This window comes from Musa acuminata, chromosome BXJ3-1 (assembly GCF_036884655.1).
Source record: "Musa acuminata AAA Group cultivar baxijiao chromosome BXJ3-1, Cavendish_Baxijiao_AAA, whole genome shotgun sequence".
Taxonomy (NCBI): domain Eukaryota; kingdom Viridiplantae; phylum Streptophyta; class Magnoliopsida; order Zingiberales; family Musaceae; genus Musa; species Musa acuminata.
Window position 1 is genome coordinate 7,404,143 of NC_088349.1, and position 24,152 is coordinate 7,428,294.

At 38.8% G+C, this 24,152-nt stretch overlaps 2 protein-coding genes across 4 annotated transcripts; one reads left to right on the plus strand and one right to left on the minus strand.

Annotated features, from left to right (window-relative positions):
• Positions 1-4,776: 4,776 nt before the first annotated feature.
• On the plus strand, positions 4,777-8,090 carry LOC135628506 (protein indeterminate-domain 5, chloroplastic-like). Its single transcript, XM_065135203.1, has 3 exons — positions 4,777-5,628; positions 5,702-6,098; positions 6,874-8,090. Exons 1-3 carry the CDS (start codon positions 5,475-5,477, stop codon positions 7,928-7,930), a joined length of 1,608 nt encoding a protein of 535 aa, XP_064991275.1. The 5' UTR covers positions 4,777-5,474; the 3' UTR covers positions 7,931-8,090.
• A 1,758-nt stretch (positions 8,091-9,848) lies between these two features.
• On the minus strand, positions 9,849-20,262 carry LOC103982706 (protein argonaute 1B). Of its 3 annotated transcripts, none has more exons than XM_009399718.3 (23): positions 20,109-20,262; positions 17,184-17,890; positions 16,877-17,085; positions 16,641-16,790; positions 16,419-16,552; positions 15,461-15,570; positions 14,948-15,054; positions 14,651-14,789; positions 14,376-14,492; positions 13,100-13,207; positions 12,870-12,941; positions 12,244-12,366; positions 11,997-12,162; positions 11,729-11,850; positions 11,518-11,655; positions 11,308-11,450; positions 11,134-11,196; positions 10,993-11,056; positions 10,781-10,916; positions 10,588-10,661; positions 10,389-10,483; positions 10,265-10,296; positions 9,849-10,191 (listed from the first exon to the last, which is right to left on the minus strand). In XM_009399718.3, exons 2-23 carry the CDS (start codon positions 17,880-17,882, stop codon positions 9,986-9,988), a joined length of 3,207 nt encoding a protein of 1,068 aa, XP_009397993.2. In that variant the 5' UTR covers positions 17,883-17,890; positions 20,109-20,262; the 3' UTR covers positions 9,849-9,985. The 3 variants fall into 3 exon arrangements, with proteins under 3 accessions (XP_009397993.2, XP_064993612.1, XP_064993611.1); XM_065137540.1 differs by having other exon boundaries at positions 20,071-20,202; XM_065137539.1 differs by having other exon boundaries at positions 19,988-20,128.
• Positions 20,263-24,152: the final 3,890 nt, after the last annotated feature.

A 24,152-nucleotide genomic window follows, 5' to 3' on the forward strand; every position in this document is an offset into this window, starting at 1 on the left:
CAAGACCAACGAATTTAGTTGGAAACCACTATCATATGATAATGCATCTAGTGTTAGCTTTGAAATAACCACTAAATAATATAAGTTACTCACAGCATATCGGCAACCTTCCTAGCAAAATATTATGTTTTGTCCCTTTTTTTGTGTGAAAATACAACAAAGGGTAAATGATATATGGGGCTTGGCACATGATCGATTCAATAATATGTTAGCTAGATCATTATCCTACGATGATAGCAACTCAATGCTAACAAGAAGACAATGTTGATAATAATGGTGACCCTTGTCTAATAGAGATAATAATTCAACATCGACACTAATGATGACACTATATCATAAGGCAACATATACGATCCAATGGACATTTGGCAACCTCCAACATTTATAAAATCATTACCTTGTAACTATAATACTTGACATTGTGATTTACAATCTTATGGTCTAATAGTAGTCTAAGAGACTATTCCCAACATTAGCCTCTACCTCAGTGTAATAGTCATTCTGCACATAATAAAAATCCTCTAGACGTGTGCCCTTGAGACTCTCACAAATTTAAGAATCATTCAAATCTTCTACTAATAGAATCGTCGAATGAATTTTTATCGAGAATGCCCTCAACATAGTATAGGATGAATCCATTATCTTCTCGTTATCTTTGTATGTGTGTGTATTTGAAGGTGCCTCCTAAGTAGCATATTAACTAGTAACTTATAATATGAAATATAGATAATTTATTTATCATGAAAAAAAAAATCTCGTGGATGTTCATACGGACACACGTACAATATGATCAATGTCATTATAGAAATTTAAGAATTCAAAAATACTTATCTTGATGTGACTCGACAAAGTTTGGATCAATGGATTAAAGCAACACAAGGGTGAAGAAAGGCAGGGAAAAAAAAGGAAACAGAAGGCACTTGATGTTTCCTGGGTGAGACAACCATGGCTACATCCACTGCACTCCTCCGATGAATGAATGAGGCAGTATTTGCCATATGATAGTATCCAGTGATGAGATTGTCATTTAGGTTTATCTCGTGTACCCCCAACAAATCAACTCCAATCTTCTACTTTACATGGAAGCTAATTGAGATGTACTGCAAAGAGCCTTTTGGCAGAGTGTCTTTTAGCTCTGAATCATGGAATCTATTCCAAGACAACAATCTGTTTGGTAAAGAACAAGGAAGAAGTGTGGAGGCCTGAGAGGGTGTAAGTCCACGAGGACAAACAAGAACATCCCCTGTTGAGGAATGTGGTGACAATTCTCTCACCTTTTAGGTGGAAAGCTGTGGAGACTTTGAAGCTCTCTCTCTCTCTCTCTCTCTCTCTTTGTCTATTAGGTGGGTGAAAAGGTAGGGGAGAAAAAAAAGGATGTGGGGTTGTTCCTACCATGGGGTGGGAGGTTTGTAGTCCCAATTCCCAATGACCAGCCCTCTGATTTCATGGTGTGTCAAGGAATAATGTTAGATAAGAACTCTTTCATTTTTACTTTTTTTCATTGCAGCAAAATATAATTTTATCAAGTTAATGTTGAAGTGAATTGCTTAAGACAATATATGGATAAGTGAGCTTTTCACCATGTGTGGTACTACATTCAAGCATGACTCACTAATTTGATAAGTTTAAATAATTGATAATAAAATTAATATTAATTAATGGTTTCAGGTATTTTTCTCTTTATTTTCTTAAATAAAGGAGGGGAGAGAGAATGGTGGATGTAGCACAAACAAACAAACAAAGATGGAGTAGTGAATGAAAGAGAAAAAGGTGATGGATTCATCCTCAACATTACTGTTCTCATCATCATTCTCCTACCTCATTTTAGCACTAAATCTTGTTATTTTTATGAAAATATTTGCAATCCTCTTTCATGTCTATTGTCAAAAATAAAATACATAAATATGAGTTCTCATGTTATGATTTGATTTCATGGGATAATTGATATATTAAATTTATTGAGCTCGAACCATTAACATAAAATATTTAAATTGAAGTTAATAAAAAGATAATCTTAATCTTTGTTCATTTTTGGTGTGAGACTAAATCGGAATATTACATAACAAACCAATGACAATTCAGATATAAACAAAATATTCTTCTTCTTATTTTTCTCTCCCTATGCTTCCATTCAAATTTTGCCACCTTGAGTTCTTCAATATGAAATCTACAATACTATTTTATTTGAATCGAATATTGTGGATTTCTCTTTTGTGAAATTAAAAATTTTGAATTGTTTTATTAATTATTTATTTGAATGATAGTTTCTTCGATATTCTCAATCATTAATTATTTTTTATATTTTTTTATTATGAACTAGTGTCACTTAGATATCATAAGACATAGATAACTATTCGATATATCCTCTCTCAATAATATTAAGGTCGAAAGAACACAATAAATAAATAGCACAAGGAGCACTAATGACCCTCAATTTAAGAAAATTTTTATTTTTTTATTTTTATTTTTGACAAATGCTTATATCTAATCCATTACAATATAAACAAGCAAAATGCTTCAACATATGATTTATCTTTAAAAAAAGCCACCTAACTTACATCTACTTGATTGAATTCATAGTTGTTGGGGACATATCAAACTGTCGGAGATCTTATATTCCAAAATTTCAGGTTTGGATGTCATTGTCTAAACAATTGTATTAGGTTCCTGTGAGTGTCATATGTCCTTGTGTTATCACTATCTTTCACACTGTTGATGAATAGTTGCATGAACACACTTGCTATTTGAGAGGTTATGTTGTGTCTTCAAAATCAAGTAGTAGTAATAGTAGTAGTTGCATTATGAGATTGCTTTGGTACTAAAAGGAACACCACATTAAAGGTAAGCTAGCATTGAATTAAGATTGATGTAGGGGATTAGATTTGGGCTTTGACAAGCATTATTGATCTTATTGTTTAAATTACCATGTAATTATCCTTTATATCATTTTACTAATATGAAATTTTCTTTTTTTTTTAATATTATGTTAAATAATGTACATAATAACATCTACACAAATGTTATTTTTATATTTAAGTGGGGTTGATTTTTCCTACTATTGTATAAATGGACTTGGTCAAATAGATCACCTCAGCCAATGTTCCTAATGTATCACTAGTGCTGCTAGATGATCAATGATGAACAAGATATATTCTCAATAAATAGCTTAAAATATGTAGCATATGTGAAACACTAGGAGAGAAGTTGGTAACTCTAACATTTCACTGAGTTCATATGTCTCTGACAATTTGACTTGGATAATGTAGGACAATCATGGAACAAGCTCCACCAGGACAAGACAAGCTGTCTGAAATTAAATGCATTGTCATATAGCTCCAACAATAACCTGCTCAGAGAAAGGAGTCAGCATGCCTTTGGTAATGTGTTCTTAGATCCAACAAACATTGACACTGAGATGAGAGATCTAAGCTCCCTCTTCCTTGATAATGAATGCATCATCACTTTGCTTTACAAAGAGTCAATTCTTCATGTAGTAAACAAAGTAAAAGAAGGTTTTCTCTCTCACTCCCTCAGGTTCTTACCTTTAAACTAGTTGTCAGTGTGGTAGGAAGAAGGAAGAGAGATCCAAGTGGGCAAAGAACAAGCTCTTGTGGACAAGAACAAAAGGTTTTGAGTTGATACCTACTGACTCCACCCACCATAATTAGTGCCATGCAGTAATTATCTTCATAACCAAGATCAAATTCTAAACCTCATATGCTTAACCATGCCATGGAATAAGAGCAGGTGACCAAGAGAGAAAAACTAGGGGGAAGAAAGGTCTACTTGCTCCCCTAAGTTGATCTTATTCATCCATCACATTCTTTTGGATTCCTACATTACATGAAGAGAGACCAAAAGAGTGGAGTTAATTGTAGTGTAGAAATAAATTGGTCAAAGGACTAATGAATCCCAAAAAAACAAAAGACCAAGATTGATAATCGACTCTTTGGCTTGACTGGCATGTAATCAAAGTTCTTCTTATCCCATAATCTGATCCTACTCCCTAACTTGTGTTATGAATTCCTTTATTTTATACATACATCACAAATATTTTTATATAGAAGTTTCTGAATCCAATTTCGGTTGACATGATTCTTTTGCTCAGTAAAAGGATTTTTCTTTTCTTATTTTACGTTCTGTGTATATGTATGTGTGTCTGTGTTGTAAGAGAGGGAGAGAGAGGAGTCATAGAAATCAAATTTCCCTATAGAACTTTATTATTTTTTTAATTTATTATTTCTTTGTCATATATTCCCCTTCCACCACTATGCATGTTTGAATAAAAACTATATATACTTAAAAAAAATATATATAAAATACTAATTTCATCCGATAATTAATTCATTTGTGGTTGAGGGTTCGAAAATTGGATGTTTGACAACAAAATATTAGGATCATGTCTGGTCTTTATTATTTATCTTTGTAAAAGAATATATACTAATTTAGAAAGAAATAAGTGTTTCTACTTAATATTGCGCATAAATACTTGTATATATAATTGGTGACGCACAACAGTCGTTCGAAGTAGGAAGGAGCTCAAGTTACCAATATGGTGTAAGAATGGGGAGGGATGGAGAGGCTGGCTTTTGTCCTCTGCGTAGACGTGAAGGGGACACCAACCCAGCAAAGGAGATGGGAGGGTGTAAGCTCTACAGTGCCGCGGGGCCCGCTCCTCGCCGCATGGCGACACCGTTGCTGCGTCAACTGCACCACTCTCTCTCTCTCTCTCTCCCTCATCCAATTCATTCATGTAAACGCCGGTAGATTATTCTTCATTTGTTTGTGGTGTAAAGGCGCAAGCAAGAAGAGATGGGGAACGAAGAAACGGCCAATCCTTCGCGGTGAAGACGAGAAGGAAAAGTGTGACAAGGAACTCCTCTCTCTCTCTCTCTCTCTCTCTCTCCACTCAAGGACGAGTAGAAGAAGAAGATAGACGAGGAGAAAGAGAAGGGCGGAGGTTTTTTTCTTTCTTCTTCTTCTTCTTCCGAGTTCTCTCTCTCTCTCTCTCTCTCTCTGTCTCGCCCTCCCATGCCTCCTTGTTTTGTTCCATCTTTACTCCTCTCATCCCCTTTTATACTCGTCATTTGAGTGCAACTGTTTGTTTGGATTCCAAGACCGCTTTGTTCTCTAGCAGAGACAGTAAGAGAGTCAGGGGGTGGAATTTGGAGGCTTTTGGTTAAGACTGTCTCTTGGGTGTTGTAGATCCACAACCTGTGTACTTAGATTTGGGCTCTTCCTGTTTTCTCCTCCTGCCTCTTAGATCTAATTTAGCGTAACAATAAGGAGAGCACATGATTCTGTGTTGGCTAGCGAGGGGTTGTTTTGTGGCTCTAATCTGGACTGGTCAGTGATCCTTGACAGACACCAAATACGAACAGTGGTGTGTGACTGCCGAGGGAGAAGACACCAACAACACGACTGTCATCAGAGTCCGAAAAGGTCACTGTTGTTTTGCTGCTTCGGTCGAGAAGATGGCAGCGGCCTCGTCGTCGGTACCTCTCTTTGGAGTTAGAGAGGAGGAGGATGAGTACGGCAAGCAACCGCCGCAGCCGAAGCAGCAGCCTTTGCCCGCCCAACCTGCGGCTCCCCCGCCAAAGAAGAAGAGGAAGCTCCCTGGGAATCCATGTAGCCTAATATCCCTTCACTTGCTTCGCCTTTTCGATTGATTCCTGACTCACTGAGTCGATCGAAACTGCAGACCCGGACGCGGAGGTCATAGCTTTGTCGCCGAGAACGCTGCTGGCCACGAACCGGTTCGTGTGCGAGGTTTGCAACAAGGGGTTCCAGCGGGAGCAGAACCTGCAGCTGCACCGGCGCGGCCACAACCTGCCGTGGAAGCTGAAGCAGAAGAACCCCAAAGAGGCGCGCCGCCGGGTTTACCTCTGCCCGGAGCCGACGTGCGTGCACCACGACCCCTCGCGCGCCCTCGGCGACCTCACCGGCATCAAGAAGCACTACTGCCGCAAGCACGGCGAGAAGAAGTGGAAGTGCGACAAGTGCTCCAAGCGCTACGCCGTGCAGTCGGACTGGAAGGCGCACTCCAAAACCTGCGGCACCCGCGAATACCGCTGCGACTGCGGCACCCTCTTCTCCAGGTTCTACATGCATGCATCCTTCCTTCCTTCCATCCATCCATCCAGTCAATTCACCGTCCACCCCATCATCCTCATCGCCGTCGTGTCGCCGCAGGTCTCACTCGTCTCGCACCTGCACTCACTCACACGCACACACCCTCGCACGCGCCATGGCAATCAGGGTTTCTTGAGCTAGTAGGTTTAGGGTTAGGGTTTGCAGAACAAAGATCTGTGGATCAGGGAGGAGAACTGCTCCCTCGTGAATGGTCACAATGGAACCAAACTGCCATGGTCGTCGGGATTCCAGAAAAGGCACTCATCTTTCCGTCCTCGAGACGAACGCCAAGCTCATCACACTCTCTCTCTCTCCCATTCACGTGGTGACATGGAGGCAAAGCTTGACAGGTTGCTTTGTTGGGTTGTGATTTGGAGATATTCGGTGCTGCAGGTTCTGACCGTCTCGTAAAATTTGTCATTTGGATTTGACCACACATCGTTCTTCTTCTCCCAAAGCTTGAGGTGTGTGTACCAGTCACTGAGCTTGTTCTAATATGAGTGAGCACCACAGGTGGGGGTGGATACCGATTGAGCTGATCACATTGCTCTGGAAATTGGTCGCCATGAGATGACTCACATTTTCTACGAGATGATTGCTATGAGCAATTATGACGCATCATTGCGTCGATTGATCGATGTAATTGATGCATCGGGCATTGCATTGATGCAGGACGATTCCGAATTAAGCTATTCTTCTTGCATTGGCACTAATCGCTTCTTCATCCGGCGATTGTTGCAGGCGTGACAGCTTCATCACCCACAGAGCCTTCTGCGACGCGTTGGCACAAGAAAGCGCACGGGATCCGAGCGGCATCGACTTGTACGGGAACAGCGGCATCAGCTCCGGGCTTCCTCAGGTGAATTCGCAGCTCTGCTCGTTGCAGACCTCAGCTGTTGACCTCCTCCGCCTCGGCGGCGGCGGCGGTGCAACGCAGTTCGACCACTTAACCGCTTCGGCCTTCCGTCCACCACCTCCGCCTCAACCCACGCCCTTTTATCCCGGCGGCGGCTCGAGCCAGGAGCTCAATGGAGACTCCCCGTTTCTCCAGAACATGCCGACCAACACCAACGCCTCCTGCTCACCATCATCCGCTGCCGCCGCAGCTGGGAACCTCTTCAACCTGGGTTTCTTCTCCAACAGCCGCAGTTGCATGAACACCGACGAGCAAGCAGCGACGCTGTTCGCTGGGAATCTCATGAGCAACAACATCGACATGAACATGTCGTCCCTGCTCACCTCCTCATTACACAGCGAATCCGCAGCTCCGCAGATGTCCGCCACTGCGTTGCTTCAGAAGGCCGCGCAAATGGGCGCAACGTCCAGCCGCGGGTGCTTCGGAATCACGTACTCCGCCGCCGGGGGTTCGAAGCACGCAAGCCTTAGAGACGATTCCAAGAGCAGCGGCCTCGGAGAGAGCTCAAGAACACAAGTGGAGAACGAGAACCACCTCCAAAACCTTATGCACTCGCTGGCGAACGGAAGCAGCAGCATATTTGGCGGTGGGAATGACACGGAGACTGCTGCTTTGGGTGGATTCAATCCGGGCTTGTGCGGCATGGACGAGGACAAGCTGCACCGCAATCCATCGTCGGGTGCCATGGGAGGATCCGACAGGCTAACCAGAGACTTCCTTGGGGTCGGCAGCATGATGAGAAGCCTGCAGGGGGGAGGAATGGCGCAACCAGAACGGCAGCTCGGCATCCCCATGGCCACTGTGGACTCAGAAACGAAGTCAGGTTCTTGTCGTCTACCTTACGGTGATGGGAGTCTGCTTTCAAGGAGGAGCAACCCGTAGGCGGCAGAGGAAGAAGAGAAGCTTATTAGGTTTGTGTGGCTTCAACGTGGTCATTCAAAGATAAAGCTGCTGTTGTTGTTATTGTTGCTTAGCAAGTGTTGTAGGACTTAATTATCTTTGTCTTGGTTCCCAATTATGGTGATTCCTTCCTTGCTCTCTATTTCTTGATCAATATATTGTGTGCTTTTTAGTTAAATATATTATTAAAATTCTTAAAAAATAGTTGGCATCATAATAAAAGAGAATAGAAAAGACACCTTAAAATCGAAAACTTAGGGTTGACTGGTCAACTCTAGGGGTTGACTTTTCATTAGAGGTCAATTTATTTATCCATAAATAGTTTAGAATCAAATCGATTCTTTTTGGAAAGGGGGGTGGAAAATGGAAGAGAAGTGAATCATCGTAAACAAGTAGAATGAACGATAAATGATGACAAAAGGGTGGGCTGATAGATAGAAGTAAGAAGTTTGTCATTACGTTGTGTTTCTTGCTTACACGAGCATATCATCATACACCTTTCCGTCGTCTCTCTCTCCCTCGCGCGCGCTCGCAGAGTGCTGCGGTGCAAGAGCTCGTCATGTGCTTCCGTGCATGTGGGCGCGACGACTGAGGAGTCCAAACCCCGTTGCCTAGTGCATGCAGCTTGTACTGCAGACTTCATCTTGCACGAGAAGAATGTTTGTGCCGATAGAAGAAGAGGAGATTTATCGTCGCAGCCTTCGGAAACTCCAGGCCACATGTTGAGTACCGCTGCGGGGCGGGCGGTGGTTTTAGCTCTTCTCGTGGTCTTTAGCCTGACGCTGCTGTTTTCGCCCACCACCTGTTTGTCGTCGGCACCTCGTCAGCGACGACCGCGAAGGCTCGTCCCCGGCGCCGTGGCCGCACGCTGCTCCGTGGGCATTGGAACTGTTTGCTACATTTAGCCGGGCGTGGGAAGGCGGGACGTCGCGTGCTTCGTCTTGGATCAACAGGATTGGACTGACGAGTCATGTCGATCGTCCTTCCGGACACGCAAAAGAAGGGCATGTTTCGCTCTCTCTCTCTCTCTCTCTCTCTCTCTCTCTCTCTCATTCGGCAAGTCGCTACTGACTGTGACTGAATTCTGTCTCTCCCAATATATGGATTTATATATGAGATTTAAGTTCTTCAAATTAATAAGATTTGTATATCAAAACCAATATTAAATGCGAAAGATTGTAATCCATATTTTATGAACAATTGGATCTTAAATTATTTTAAATCAGTTGCTTAGGCTCGTCAAATTAATATGATGAACGACCATATCAGGATTCAAACTCATCGACTGAACAAGACAAGACAAAGGTATACTGACTGAATTAGCGATGTAAATTCATTAAATTAATAATAGGATTAATTATTTCTTCTCTCTCCCTCTTTTGCTGTGAATTTGCTGGTAATAAGAGAACACGTGATCCTATCCAGTCGGTTCACATGGAGAACAACAACAGTGCACGCCATGGCTTTACAACAATTGCGTGACCAAATCATCATCTGCTTGTTGTAAGCCTATCCGTTGTTTGGCCGTATGCTGACTGCTGACTGTTTCATGAACTTATGAGCGTGTTTACTATACAATCGAACGACTGAAATAGCTTTACACAAGACACGATGTCATGAAACACAGCAAGCGGGCGGGCGGGCAAACCGTCGAACAAGGGGTCCATTGGGAGGAGAATCCTATGTTGTAGAAGACGTGCATGCCCATCTGCAGCACATGCATCCCTGTGCAGACGTACTCCCGGTGGCCACATAAGGACAAGTAGATTGATGGCTATGCTACGACTTCGAAGCAGTCCACTGGGGAAAGAAAACAATGTGAAAAAAGAGATTCCAGAATAAAAATAGAAAGTTGAGAAGATAGAACCTGAAAACGGTGAAAAGCTGGAGAAGACAGAGATCAAGGAAGGATTTCTCGATTATATTATGGCAGATACGAAGTCCAAGTTGAACGTGTGCGATGATGAACAAGGAACAGTCAACATAAAGGAACCACAGAAGTTGGAAGCGATACAAGTCAGAGGGGGTTTTGTAGGCTTAACAATAAAACATGACCCTCTTGATGTTCTCCTTCAGTGCTGGAAGAGGTTTCACGGCTGCGCTAATTGGAGTCCTCAGTCCGCTAGCAGAAGCACCACGTCCAGCAGTCGCCCCAATTGTCATTGAACCACTGTCAGATGTCTCCGGCTCCATGTAAAACCGGGCACGGAAAGCAGCTAGATGAGCATAATATGCCGGTGGCACTGTTCAGAAAACCGTAGAACCGATTCAGCCATGGGAAAATTTAGAGAGAGAGAGAATGCAAGGCAGACATACCGATAGATACAGAGCGCGTGCACCTCGCATAACTGCACAGTAATAATAAAGGTTAAATCTCGTATGGATAACTAGTTAGTGCATAACAGCATGAAGGTGGATGATTAAAGGGATAGAATCTTACGTGTAACAGAGGTTGTTCGTCAGAGTTTGCAAGGCATCAGCTGTGAAATTGTTCTCATCCCACAAGACATGGTAATGTGCAGGACGGCTTGTGCCCTTCATGTTCGATTCAATATGGTCACCACAGATAGGTCACCAAAATTGCAAATAAAGAAATAAATGCATATAACATAGATAAATTGTGATGAGGAGAAATTTACTTGGATGCCAGCATGGCTGCACAAGTAGAAGTCAAATTCGGTAGGGTGGCAGATCATAGAATCAACAACAGTCCCTAGAATTTCCAAGGGTAAACAAATAACACATCAAAATCAACATTGAAGATCAAACAAAGTCATAATAATGAAAGAAAGAATAAAACAGAACAACTGCTGGCAACACAATGTGGCTAACCAGGTAAAATGTTTCCACTCTTATCCACTGAGCGATGATCATTGTGATTATTGGCGAACAGCCTAGTGTGGTGACGTTTTTGAACGACCACAAAAGTCACTGGTGGCTGATAATTTCGTTCTAGAGAGGCACATGCCTGAGACATCAACGAAAAAGAAGTTTAAAAATGATAGCACTGTAATAATAACATCTATGGAGACCAGATATCCTACTTTTCTGATTGCATCAAGTTCATAAAGTAGAACTTGATAGAATTGTCCCTCACTCACTCCATCCCTGGAAAGACAGGACCATCTGTGAGTTTGTATCATAACAAAAAATATTAATAGGCAAGAAATTTCTTAAATGCATACCTGTAAAATATAATTCGCTGAGGCTTCTGTCCGGTAGCTCTCTTAAAGGAAATAAGAAGCTCTCTGCATAGCCCATAAGGTATGAGATGATTTTCTTAGCTCAACAACAAATACAGGGAAAGAAAAACCAACAAATTCTGTAGAGCTGGCTATAGATTAATAAGCTATTCATACTTGATCATGCCACCGGTGACAGTTCCACGCTGAGGATCCTGCCAGACTTTAAAGAGATCTTGAATTAATTCTTGTCGATGGGCCTGAGCACATACTAATCCTGCATATTTTGTCACCTCAGGCCAATCTTGAGAAGCTACAACCTGAAGAGCAAATGGAACCAAGGTAAGAATTAATATCCAGATAAAACATCACAGCAAAAGAACTTACAGCTGCAATAGAGGGGCTAGAATCCTCTCCAGGATGAGGATGCGTGACATCAGCACCAAATATAATAGTAGGTTGGTCACTGACAAATGGTATACGCCTTGACAAGGCATCCATAAGAACCGTGTTCCTGCCACCAACCTATTCATAAAAATATTCTTCAGGGCTCAGTGATAGGAAAGAGGGAACAGATAACACAAGCTCAGCTACCAACCTTCACATTTATTTTAAGAGCAACATTGGCTAGATACTGCCTACTTATCTTGAAAACATGCTTAGTCAAACAACACTGTGAAACTAAACCGAGATCTGTCTCACATATCCGCTTCAAATCACCTGTCATTATAACACTTGTACATCAGAGAACATTGGGAAAGTGAGAAGCAGGGATCAAACTGAAAAGAAGGTACGCTTAGACTGATTAACTAGCATAGCAATGTCATTATGTTGCAGAAATCAAGACTAGGTGCATAACAGCATACCATAAAGAGAACCATTACTATCGGGCAATATTACAATGAGCAAATCAAGTTCTTTGCCCTGAGGTTGGAGTATGTTCATTGCGTCATGATAGAGTGCCTTCAAAGCTCTTTCCACATGATCAGGCCTAGCACTCAAGGGAGGAAGTACAGGTTCTAGAGCAAACTCCTGCAAAAATGTTTTACATCATATACAAGGCAATGAATGGAAATTATAATGTGTTCCAAAAAATAACGATCAAGAACATACCATTCCAGATATCTGGCACATCTGAGCAAGCTCACGACAAAATCCACGAGCAACATTTTCTTGAACATTCCGTGCAAAACTGATACATGTCCAGTTGTTCACTCTCCCACCATTCACCAGTTTCTACAATTTGCCAAACAAGCGAAATTGTAAGCAACACAAGTAGATAATATCAGAAAAATAACAAGACTGTATGAAAAATGCACAGCTTGATGCAGAAACCATTCCACAACTAACAAACAACATGCAGAAGGCTAAAATGATACCGGATGACTATAGTAGTGAATAAACAGAAATGATTGAGTAACATCTAAAAAAGGAATCTCAAAGAATCCTTACATTTTCAGATTCTCTTCATTGAATAGACATTAACACAGAAGTATCCAATGGCTAACATATGAGCAATGGTGCTCGCACTTTCAGCCTCTAGCAGATAATATATTCTAAAATTTTCAATGCATGGACACACATTCGTAAAAAAGAAAAAATATATTCGTCAACGATGCTAGAAGTGTATTTTAGTATGATCAATGGATGCAAGCATATAATACTAAAAGCAGAATCAACACAGAGGAGCTGCAGGCTTAATGACCAAAAAAGACTAAGAGAGCAGTCTAATGCAATACCTTATTCATCATGTTCCACTGGCCAACTCTTGGCAAGCAATCCTTCTCTCTACCGGTGTCGTGGTACTTAAGCTGCACAATCAAAATGATGCAATCAGTCACTCTCAAATTTAGCCTAATCCACAAACAGCAAGCTGTGATAGTTGTTTGTGATAGAGACATGTCTTGCACCCCTCAGTAATCTCAATGTAGATGCTAATAACATGAAATTAAATTGTGTTCCCATTTACCCAAGGAGCCGGCAGAACACGAGCCTCAACTGATGCAAGTCTCTCACTGATCCTGATCCCGAATTCTCTAGCATAAGGATCTTCATGGTATGCATTGTGATGAACTGTCTGTAAAAGAATGACGAGTGAAATACAATAATCATTATGAATGTTCTAAATTCCTTTTAGACATACATAGCAGTTTCATTCTGTATCTATACAGGTTTCTAAACATAGAGTAGAGTTCAATGGTGACTCATGAACAAGTAACGCAATATGAATAACTAAATGAAAATAAATGAAAGAATATCATCATGTATGACTGGTAATCTTCATCAAAACCCATAGGGTCTGATTTAATCTCATTTAACCCAAATCTTCACTTGTCGTGTCTGTGCTAGGAATCTGAGCTGGAAGCAAGTCAAAACAAGCTCAGGTCAATCATATGTCACCTTACCATTTGTTTCAGTAACCCAAAGACAGGGATGAAAAAGGAAAACACTGAGAATTTATGCATTAATTTGGTGGTGCTCTGATATTGATTATAAGAAACAAAAGCCACAGAAAATGAGGATAGCCCAACCCCACTCACAGTATCTCTCACCCTTTAATGGGCTCACTTTGCGAACATGCAATTGAGAGTTCACTATCACCTCTCCTATTTTTCCGAAGGGTTATCTAACAGTGTCCTGTACCTGAACCAAACACTACCTTTGGCTTAAATGCAACTCAATTCAACCAACTATAAACAATTTGCAAACTGCCTGGCTCCATCAGCCTGCCCAACCCAGGCCCAATTCTTAGCAGCAAGGTTTTGCTGAGCAGCAACAGATCTTGTTGGAAAATCAAGTCATAAGTACCATTATTATTACTATCCTACCCTCCCATTCCACATGTGACCCCACATAATGGAATTATCCCAGCCCATTCACAGCTCTATGCCATGCGAACCACACCATCCAAACGTAGTATGAAAATGAAAACTGAAAGTACAGTAGCTCAAGGGTTCTGACGGAAGAAAGAAAATAACGATAAAGAAGTAGAATGCAAGAAAATGTTGTCCTCCAACATCAAGAGCTAAAATTCAGCCTTTGCAACTTGAGAAAAATGTACAGAGACTTGAAGTAACCTAAACATTCTTGGCATATTGCATAAAGACCTTGAGTTGTGAGGGTTCCAAGTGGTGCAGTTGACAATGATGATGAACTTAGTTTTGAACTGTGGTTCTATAACTAAAGATTCTGAAAGACAAGAAAAGATAATGAAAAGCATAATCATTGAGGTGAAAATAAATAACCTGTATGATGTCAAGCTCCCGATCTCGAGGAAGTTGGCATGTCACCTTTAGAAGAGCAGTGATTTGCTTCTCATTCAACCTCTTAGAATATCTCTGCCCCTCCACAATCTTGCATACCTACAAACAATTATAAAAATTGAACATGCATTTTTGAAGGTCTAAAACTTTATAAGCACAACACTAAACTTAAAATATAGATCAAATGAATATATATAAATATATAGATGAAATGCATCATACAAGACAAAAAGCATATTATAATAACAATAGCTCACTTCCATGGGTAAATAATTTGGCCTCTGTTGATTTCCAACTTGCAAGCAAGGCAAACTCAAGTGTTGGATGGCAAAACCATAAGTCTCTTGGAAATACCGCACAACAGACTTCATTGTACCTCTTTCATCAACATGGAAACTGCCATTCCAAAAATTCCAGGACAAAATTTGAAATGTATAAGAATCATCGCAGAAATCAATATATAAACAGTGTTTTCATGATAATTTAACGGTATCTTTTGCATAATAAAGAGGATAAAATGAACTAAATCAATAAACACGAAAGTAGTTCCTCACGTGAGCTCCCTGGTTGCCTGTGATGTTAAACCAGATATGCGATATTTTCTGCGCATATTGCCACGATGAGTGACCTCAACCTTCACACCTCTTAAAGCCTTTTTTATCTGAAGTAGCATAAATAATTAAAAAGTGATATAATAGAGCTGCCATAAACTTGAACAACATTTTCATTATTTTAAAAATAAAATGCTGGCTGACTCTGACTGAGAAAGTGCATAGCTACAAATAATCAATGAAACAGGATAAATTGAGGTGTGTGGAAGTCACAAACATAGGTAACACAGAAAGTGAAAGAGTTTTTTCTTAAGATACACATGAAGTAAACCAAGACAACTTTGCCTCCGCTAAAAGGATCAAAAGAAAAGACCACCTTCCAAAAAACTGTTTTTTATCACAAACTACCAAGTATGTTTGCAAATATAAGAAAAAAAGGTTCTCCATTATGAGTTCTCTCCACTACCCAGGAAAAAGAGAGGTACTCGAGAAAATAAAAAATCATTGAAACCAAACCTTCACACGGTCAGCATCAGAAAGTGGTCTTGATTGAACATCCCTATTAAGAAGCTGAGCGACAAAGTCAATGACTGGTAGTGGCTCAATGAAAGCTGTGGAGGAAATATCTGCACCAGAAAGTAAATTTACAGGACCATACTACGAAGCAACATCTGCACATCAAAATAGAAACTCTAACATGCATGTGTTAAAATTAAGACCACATCAAGAATGTTTAAACCAGCCAAATGTTGTACATTTTTTTAATGCACCAGTTTATGAGACAAGGATATGCACAAGCCTTTCTGTCTCAGAAAATGAAGTAATGCTCTAGAGCACATCAAATGCGCTACATACTCATCCGTTAGTACCATATATAAAATTATTGGCCCTCTAGCAGTACAAGAAATTAAGTAAAAAGCTCAGCATAAACCAACTGAATTCTAAAAAGTGGGGAATCTATAATGTCAAACTTGTAATTAGTCTACCAAGGCATAAAAAGCTAATTTTCATCTGGTAAATCATATTTTCTACATCCATCTTCTATCTTCAGAATGAATTGTGAGGTGTAAATTATTCTCTGACCTCTACAAACACAAATCAGGATATTAAATACTGCAACAGAAAATCAGGTCTCTTTTTGTGGCCACCTATGAATAATATAAAGACAACTTAATAAAAACACATAAAGCAACATAGTTGCAGAATTCTATTCTGTCACAGACTTGCAACAAGTAAATCTGCTTCACCACAAAATCTAGAAAATATACTTTTAGTAAATTGTATGATCACCTAATAGCCACACATGCTCTGGGTTCTCCAGATGATAAAAACCACAGATTACTTTTAGTTACATGTTTGACTTGATTTTTTGAATATATTTTTCCAGCATCATTTGCCTGCCTTCTCCAATAACAGCACAGGTTCAAAAGTACCTATGGGTAAATTGAGAATCAGAGAAATGGGTTATCAGTACCGATATTTAGAGAGAGGCCCATCTGTGTTGGACGAATGCTCTGATAGAAACCTGGCCAACTTTCTAGTCCCTCGCCAAGTTGTTTCCTTGTCCCTATATCAGGTGAATAAAAGGACCGACCAACTGGCACATATCTGCAGACCATAAAGAATAAATCACCTCAAATCTTTGATAATAAAAATATTGAATCAATTACCATGGTATAGAGGCACTATTTATTACCTTGCAGTAGGAAGTTCACCAAGCACAATATCGAGAACTTGCAATGCTTCTTGGGGAGCATCAGCCTGCCTCCCGGCTAGAAACATCTCAAGACGGTGTAGGTTGACACGAGCTGCTAACTTGATAACAACCCGAAACGTCCTATGTCGCCTGCAAGATGAAAATATATATTAATGGATCGTACCACCACCAAAATTAAATCAAAAACAGGCATATCAATGGATCAAATAGAAGACCTTTCGATTCCCGACCCATCATCCTCATTGTCTAGACTGATATGAAACTCTCTAGATGTGAATGGCAATGGGCCAGCTGTATAAAGACTCTTCCTGCCATCATACACTGGAAGACGTCCTCCCAGATAAGCTTCCCTATATAATTTGACTAGATGTTCCATCAAAGCACGATTGACACCACGTGATGTAGCTTCAGGCATAATTGATACCTAATGAAGTAATTAACCATCACAGGATAATATTAAGGCATGAGAAAGAGGCACATACATTTTAAACCATTATTCGAGACGGAACAGGGAAAACTCACATCATACTGGTGAAGGTCTTTGTCAGGTAGTTCAGCAACAAAGTGATTTGCCTTCACCACACATTTGATGCCAAAGGTACCTTTACCAGGGCGCACTGGAAATCTCATTGACTTGCTTGAAGATGCTGGCATAGGCTGGATTGCTTGACTGGAAGCTTTCCCGTGAACAGAAAGCTGTTGAAATTGTTCTGCAACCTCAGTAGCAGAAAACTCTGGCTGTCGTGATGAACTGGGCTTCAATGGAGCTGCTTGGGTAGCTTGATAAGGAGATTGTGTTGCTTGGTGCAGCTCGGGAGCTGGCGGCCTTGATAGACCTGCAGCTGAGGGGCCAGACCCATGTCCTCCAGAAACACCACGGCCACCCCGGCGTCCACCATACTGTTGCTGAGGCGGCATTCCACCTCTGGGCTGAGAACTACCCCGGCCCTGATACTGAGATGGTGCACCTGGCTGCTGAGCATCATGAGGTTGTGGTCGGCCACCTCGACTTTGGTAATATCTCCTGCCACCACGACCACCTTGCTGGGTTTGTTGAGGACTGGATGGAGCCCAACCCCTTCCTGCAGCACCTCCCTGCTGCTGTGGAGCAGGACCCCTATCTGATGGCCACTGGGGTTCTGCTCGTGCACTGTTGCCACCTGTCTCATGAGATTCTGAGCTCTCACCAGCAGAACCTTCGGTTCTGTGTTTTCTCACCATGTCATCAGCTGCATAAGGATGTCATCTATGAACTTTGGGCTTAACAATGATGAATGAAAAAGATCAAATGGAACGAATAGTAGAAAAATCTATATTCAAACTGAAAATCGTAAATGGGAAGGCCCTAACTGACCGAGACAAGCAAGTTTGAAACAAAGATTCCAAAGGAAGATTCCAAATTAGAACATTGAGTACATCTGAATTGATATTTAAACGTTTTGCAGAAACAAGAGCAGATTTCAAGGGGTATTGTATCTTATACTATAAATATGCTTCATTCGTTGAACATAATAGGTACATTGAACCATCAGGAACATACAGCGAATGGTTTCCTGTGGTCAGGACAACATAGAAATGATGTCCATCCTATTGGTTTTTCCTTCAACAACCAGAAACCTGGATCTATTTATAAAATAGATGGACTCCAATGTTGAAAAGGGACAAAAATCAAAGAAGATTTGCTAAACTAAAAAAGGCAGGAATTGCACATATTTGGCATATATTATGCGAAAGCAATAAGCACCTATGGAGGACATTAACAGCATACCTGTACATGATTACAAAATCCTATAAAATAACAGTATAAGGAAGTTTCCAAATTAGCAAATTGAGTACATCTGAAATGATATTTAAATTTTTCACAGAAACAGGAGCAGATTTCAATGGGTACTGTATCTTATAATTTAAGTACGCTTCATTCGTTGAACATAATGGGTACATTGAACCATCAGGAACATGCAGCGAATAGTTTCCCATGGTCTGGACAACATAGAAATAAATGATGCCTATCCTATTGGTTTTGCCTTCAACAACCAGAAAACTGGATGAATCTAATATTGGAAAAAGATGAAAATAAAAAGGATTCAGTAAACTAAAAATCAGCAGCATGACACAAATTGGCATATATCTCAAGTTGAAGCAACAAGCACCATATGGGGGATGTTGATGGCATGAACACCAATAAATGATTACAGAATCATAGAAAATACAGCACAAGGAAGATTCCAAATTAGCACATGGAATACATCTGAAATAATATTAAAAGGTTTCACAGAAACAGCAACAAATTTTAAGGGATACTGTACCGTATCTTTTGAAAATGCTTCATTCGCTGAACATAATGGGTGCATTGAACCATTGAAGGGAACTGTTTTCTATAGTCTGGACAACATAGAAATGCTAATTGCATAAACTATAAAATGGATAAAATCAATAGCTATAAATTTGGAATCTTCGACGGCAAGTCCAAATCCTAAAATTTTAAAACTTGAGGATGCATAAACTATGCGACTTATAAGGATCTATTTTCTATAATGCAAGAACTTAACAGTACAAAATGCTTTGTGATTTATTCAGAACATAAATTAAACAATTTAAAATAGAAATTGTGCATCGAGGTTCTAAAACATCATTACTTAACCCATAAAGGGATCTAACTAAGTCGAACTGTCAATTCTCATGCATGTGGAACAACAGATGGTAAGAAGTTGATTAAGTCTGATCCATTTGCCAGAAAAGAATGTATATGATTATCAAATACGAAAATAACTTAAAACAGATACTTCATTTGCAACATTTAATTAACAAGTAATACATAACGAACACCACAAAAGAAACAGAAAGAGAAAGCATTCCAATGGTAAAACTACCACATATCCCAACCTAGAGATGAAAAATAAATCACAGTAGGAAATGAATGATCATAAACTAACTGCGGAAACGAAGAGGAGACGTTATCACATATATGATTACACAACTAAACCAAACATAGACATTTGCATTGTGCCATAACCCTCAGGAAAAATCAAAACCAAACAAGTAAGCGGCGTGCTAAAAGATCTGTGCCCGTTTGTGCCAGAATCGCAGATCTACAGTATCAGAGACTAAATCACAGCACGTTCACCCCAGGCAACGCTCTTTCACCCTATCTGACTCCACAAAAAGGGAATCAACAAGCACACTAATTCACATCACGTTCTTCCCCAAAGAACGCTATTCTACGAGTACGACAATAACCGAATCCCAACACTAAAACCAAAAGAGTAAAGACAGAACAAAATCAGAATAATCCAAAAAAAAGAGCAAGCCGAACGACGACGCATTACTTTGGACCAATCTCCACTTGACTACAGTACGCAGCGAGCTCGGTAAAGAAAGCGGAAAGAAACCGAAACAGATCGATCTTTACAAGGGACGAACGGAAACGCCAAGAAGAAGAGACCGAACTGCTTTATCTTGGTGGCAACACCAGGGGACGACGGTGTAAATCCGCAGATTGCCCTTGGAAACCGCCTCTGGAAACCACCCCTCCTCACTGCACTTTACCTTTGCGAAAAGAGGAAGGGAAGTGTGAGAGAGACGCCTCCACCCGTGAAAAGTGGCCAACCCGCGGGTACGTGGGGGATTTCAAACGGGCGTTAAGGCGTGGAGGAAAACGACAAGCCCCGGCCCGACTCACCCGAGTCACCGATGACTCGTCTCGGTGCTTGGGTTGGGTCGGCAGGGCGGTGAAGCGAGAGGACGATGTCGTGGCATCCACCGCCCTGTCACAGGACGGGCCACCACGAGCTTTCCGGCACATACCCGGCGTATGATTGGCCGCGCCGTACCGTCGGGAACCTGAGGAGGACACCTGATCCGCTCGATGACCTCGCCCGTAAGATTCTCCTTGTAACCGGACTCGCGATCCCCCGTTGAGGGAACCTTTTGCAACTCAAAAGCGTGCTGACCGCGCGATGGACGGCTCTGATGGCCGCCTGGATTGTGGTAACTTGGAGCGGTTGTTTTCACAGGCTTCATAAGAAGGCAGGGCGCGCACGGGTTGCGCCGGTGCTCACCGTTGGAGGTCACGGGGCGCGAAGTGGTGCCGCGGAGCGGACGCGACACGGGTAGCGTCGTCGGCAGGACGATCGGCCACGTCGGAAGAATCGAGTGGGGCCGGCCACGAGATGCCCCCTCACGTCCCTCGTAGCCGTTATGGTTTGTTTCGGTGAGGGTACCCGTGGGTCCACGAACGGTTGACGATAGCTAAAAGTTCTGTCGCGGCTCGGCTGCAGCCACTGGAACACCGTGCAGGGATGCTTTTTGACACGCGGCGGTGGGCCACGAAGCCCTCCGTATGATCCGAGCCGTTGATCTCGCCAACACATTTTACTGTGACTATGGCGCCAACGTGGGTGATGGATGATATTTCTCTATCAATAAATAATTAATGGAAAATTAGAGAGGAAGAAAAAAAAGAAGAGAAAACAAGAGTAGTGATGCATGGTTGGAAATAAAATTTTATTCCTAAAATTTAATTAAAATAATATTTTTTTAGTTGAATTAATAATAGTATATCATAGAGAACTCAACCAAAAAATATTTATGTAGCTGATTCAAAATAATTAAGATATTATGATTTATTACTATTGGATTTATTCTAACATATCACCCAATTAAATAATAGCATAATGATCGAATATAATGATGTTTGATACTCACTTGTTTATTGATGTTCCTTAATCAAAAGAATTATTCCAAAAAAAAAAGATATATTGACTATGTTCCATAGTATCATTTTTAGTGTTCTTGTTGTTTATCATAGCATCTTTGTTGTTATTTTATTTCTAGAATTATTTGTTGGGTAAGGTTCACATAAAGAAAACATAAACAAAAACTCAAATAGAACAAAGACTTGTCTTCTCTAACACAATACATTTTTTATTTTTTTGAATTATTTTTTAATCATCAATTAGTGCCTTGAGATTTTCCCACTACAAACTTTTAATTTCATCAACTAGGAATCCAAAAGTAAGACCTTTGATGAAAATAATTTTTTTAGTGATTTTATTTTCATGGACGAAATTTATTAGTGACAATATATTGTGACTTTAAGTGATGAAAATTTGGCTTAATTATCTCCACAATATATACTATCTCAATCCATGAAGCCATGAAGCTAACATTCTTCTAACTCTGTTTCTTCCGAGATGTATATTGATACAATAATGATAATAATAATAATAATAATTATTATTATTATTATTATTGGGAATTAAGATCCTCTATTGAGAATTAAACGATGCGCATACCCTAAGTTGGATTGGATGACTTAATAAAAAAAATAAAATAGCTTGTATGATAAATAATATTTATAATAAAAAAACTTATAATTGGATAAGATATGAATGGTCATATAAGAAAAATATATAGTGAATATAAAAAATATATATAAGGGCTTTGGTTGTGAGAATAGAAATGAATATGATAAAATAATTTTAGATTTTATAATTTTATATGATTTTATAATTATAAATACTCACCTTAAGAAGAGATATGAATATTTAATTACTTATAAGAGTGATCATAACTATAGTTAAATAGGATTTTTTCTCACTAAAAAGGGTAGATAAAGTTATTTGTAAGAATTATAAAATTATACATAGTAAAAGTTTGATGAATCAACAAAGGATGATAGTATTAGATATTTGGAAAATGAAAGAAGAAAAAGATAGTAAAAAATATTACTAGACTAGATGATAGAATTTTAAATATTATAACATAAATAATTTTAATAATAAGATAAAAGAGAGATAACTTGGAACTTAGATGAGGATAATAATAATATTATTTGAACTACGATGACTAACAAGATTAAGAATTTAATAAAAAAGAATCTTACTGAAACTAAATGTAGAGGTGTAACTTTAGAAGATAATACGTAGTGGTGTGAGGAATATTTAAAAATATTTTTATTAAAAAATCATGTTTTAAAGATTGATAAAATTATATAAACAAAAAATTAAAAAGATATAAAGAATCTAAAAAAATAGTTAGTATGGTAAGATATAAATCTCATGATAATTTTTATAATAAATTAGATACTAAATATTATGAAAAAGATATATATATCAAATTACTAAAGTCAAAGAAAGAAAATGTAAGGATTTAGATAATATTAAATGCATTAAAACCGAAGATCAACAATACATATTGATGATAATGAGATTACAAAAAGGTAAAAAGTTATTTTTTATATATTATTTAATAAATATTTGACATAATAATTATATTTATGATAAATAATAATGAAAATTTTAATAATTATATATTTATTCATAAAATTAGAGCCAATGAAATAAAAATATGTATTAAAGAAGATAAAAATAGTTAAGAGTCTAGGTTCTGTTATTAACCTTATTAAGGTCTAAAAAAAGTTAGGGGATAAGAGTAGCTTAGTTAACTAGCTTATTTAATAAAATCATGAGATTTGGAAGGATATTTGATGAATGGAGAAAAAGTCTTTTTAGTGTCATTTTATAAAAATAAGGGTGACATATAAAATTGTTCAAATTACAGAGGAATTAAAATCATTAGCTATTCTATGATATTTTAGAAAAGAGTTATTGAAAATAGGATAAGACTTCAAATAAAAATATTTGAAATCAATTTGATTTTATGCCTACAAGATCAATTACATTTATTAAGATAATTAGTGAAAAAGTATAGGGAGAAAAAAAAGGATTTACATTTTTTTTTTTTTTACTTCAAGAAAGCCTAAAATTGGGTTCTTAGAGATTTATTATGGAGGGTTTTAAATCCACTATATTGATATTATTAAAGATATAAATACTAGTGTTAGGGAGTATGTTTAGTGAGTTTTCTACTATTAGTATATGATTACACTAAGGATCTATATTAATTTTTCATATTTTCGTATTGATAATTAATGAACTTACTAGTCACGATGGACCTTCATGGTGTATATTATTTGCTGATGATATTATCTTGTTAATAAGGATATAAGTAAAATTAATTATAAATTTGAGTTATAAATGTAACTATTAGAAACTAAAGGTTTTAGATTTTAGTGTTCTATAAATAGGTAAAATAATATAATTAAAATGGATGAATAAAAAATCTCTTTTAAGTAAAACATTTATGTATTTTAGTTCAATTATTCAATAAGATTGAGATATCAATAAAAATATTATTCATAGAGTAAAAACATGGTAGTTAAAATGGCAAGGGGCATTAGGAGTCTTATGTGATTATCGAATATTATTAAAATAAAAAATAAAAAATAAAAAATAATTATAATATAATAATTCTTTATGGATCCGAGTGTTGGGCAATTGAGAAATATCATATATAAAAAAATTATATATATGAGAATATTAAGATGGATGTGTGAAGTTACTAAGGAAGATAGGAAAAGAAATATTTGTATTTATGAATAATTATATATCACTTCGATAAAAGATAATTTAAAAAAAATATTTAAAATAA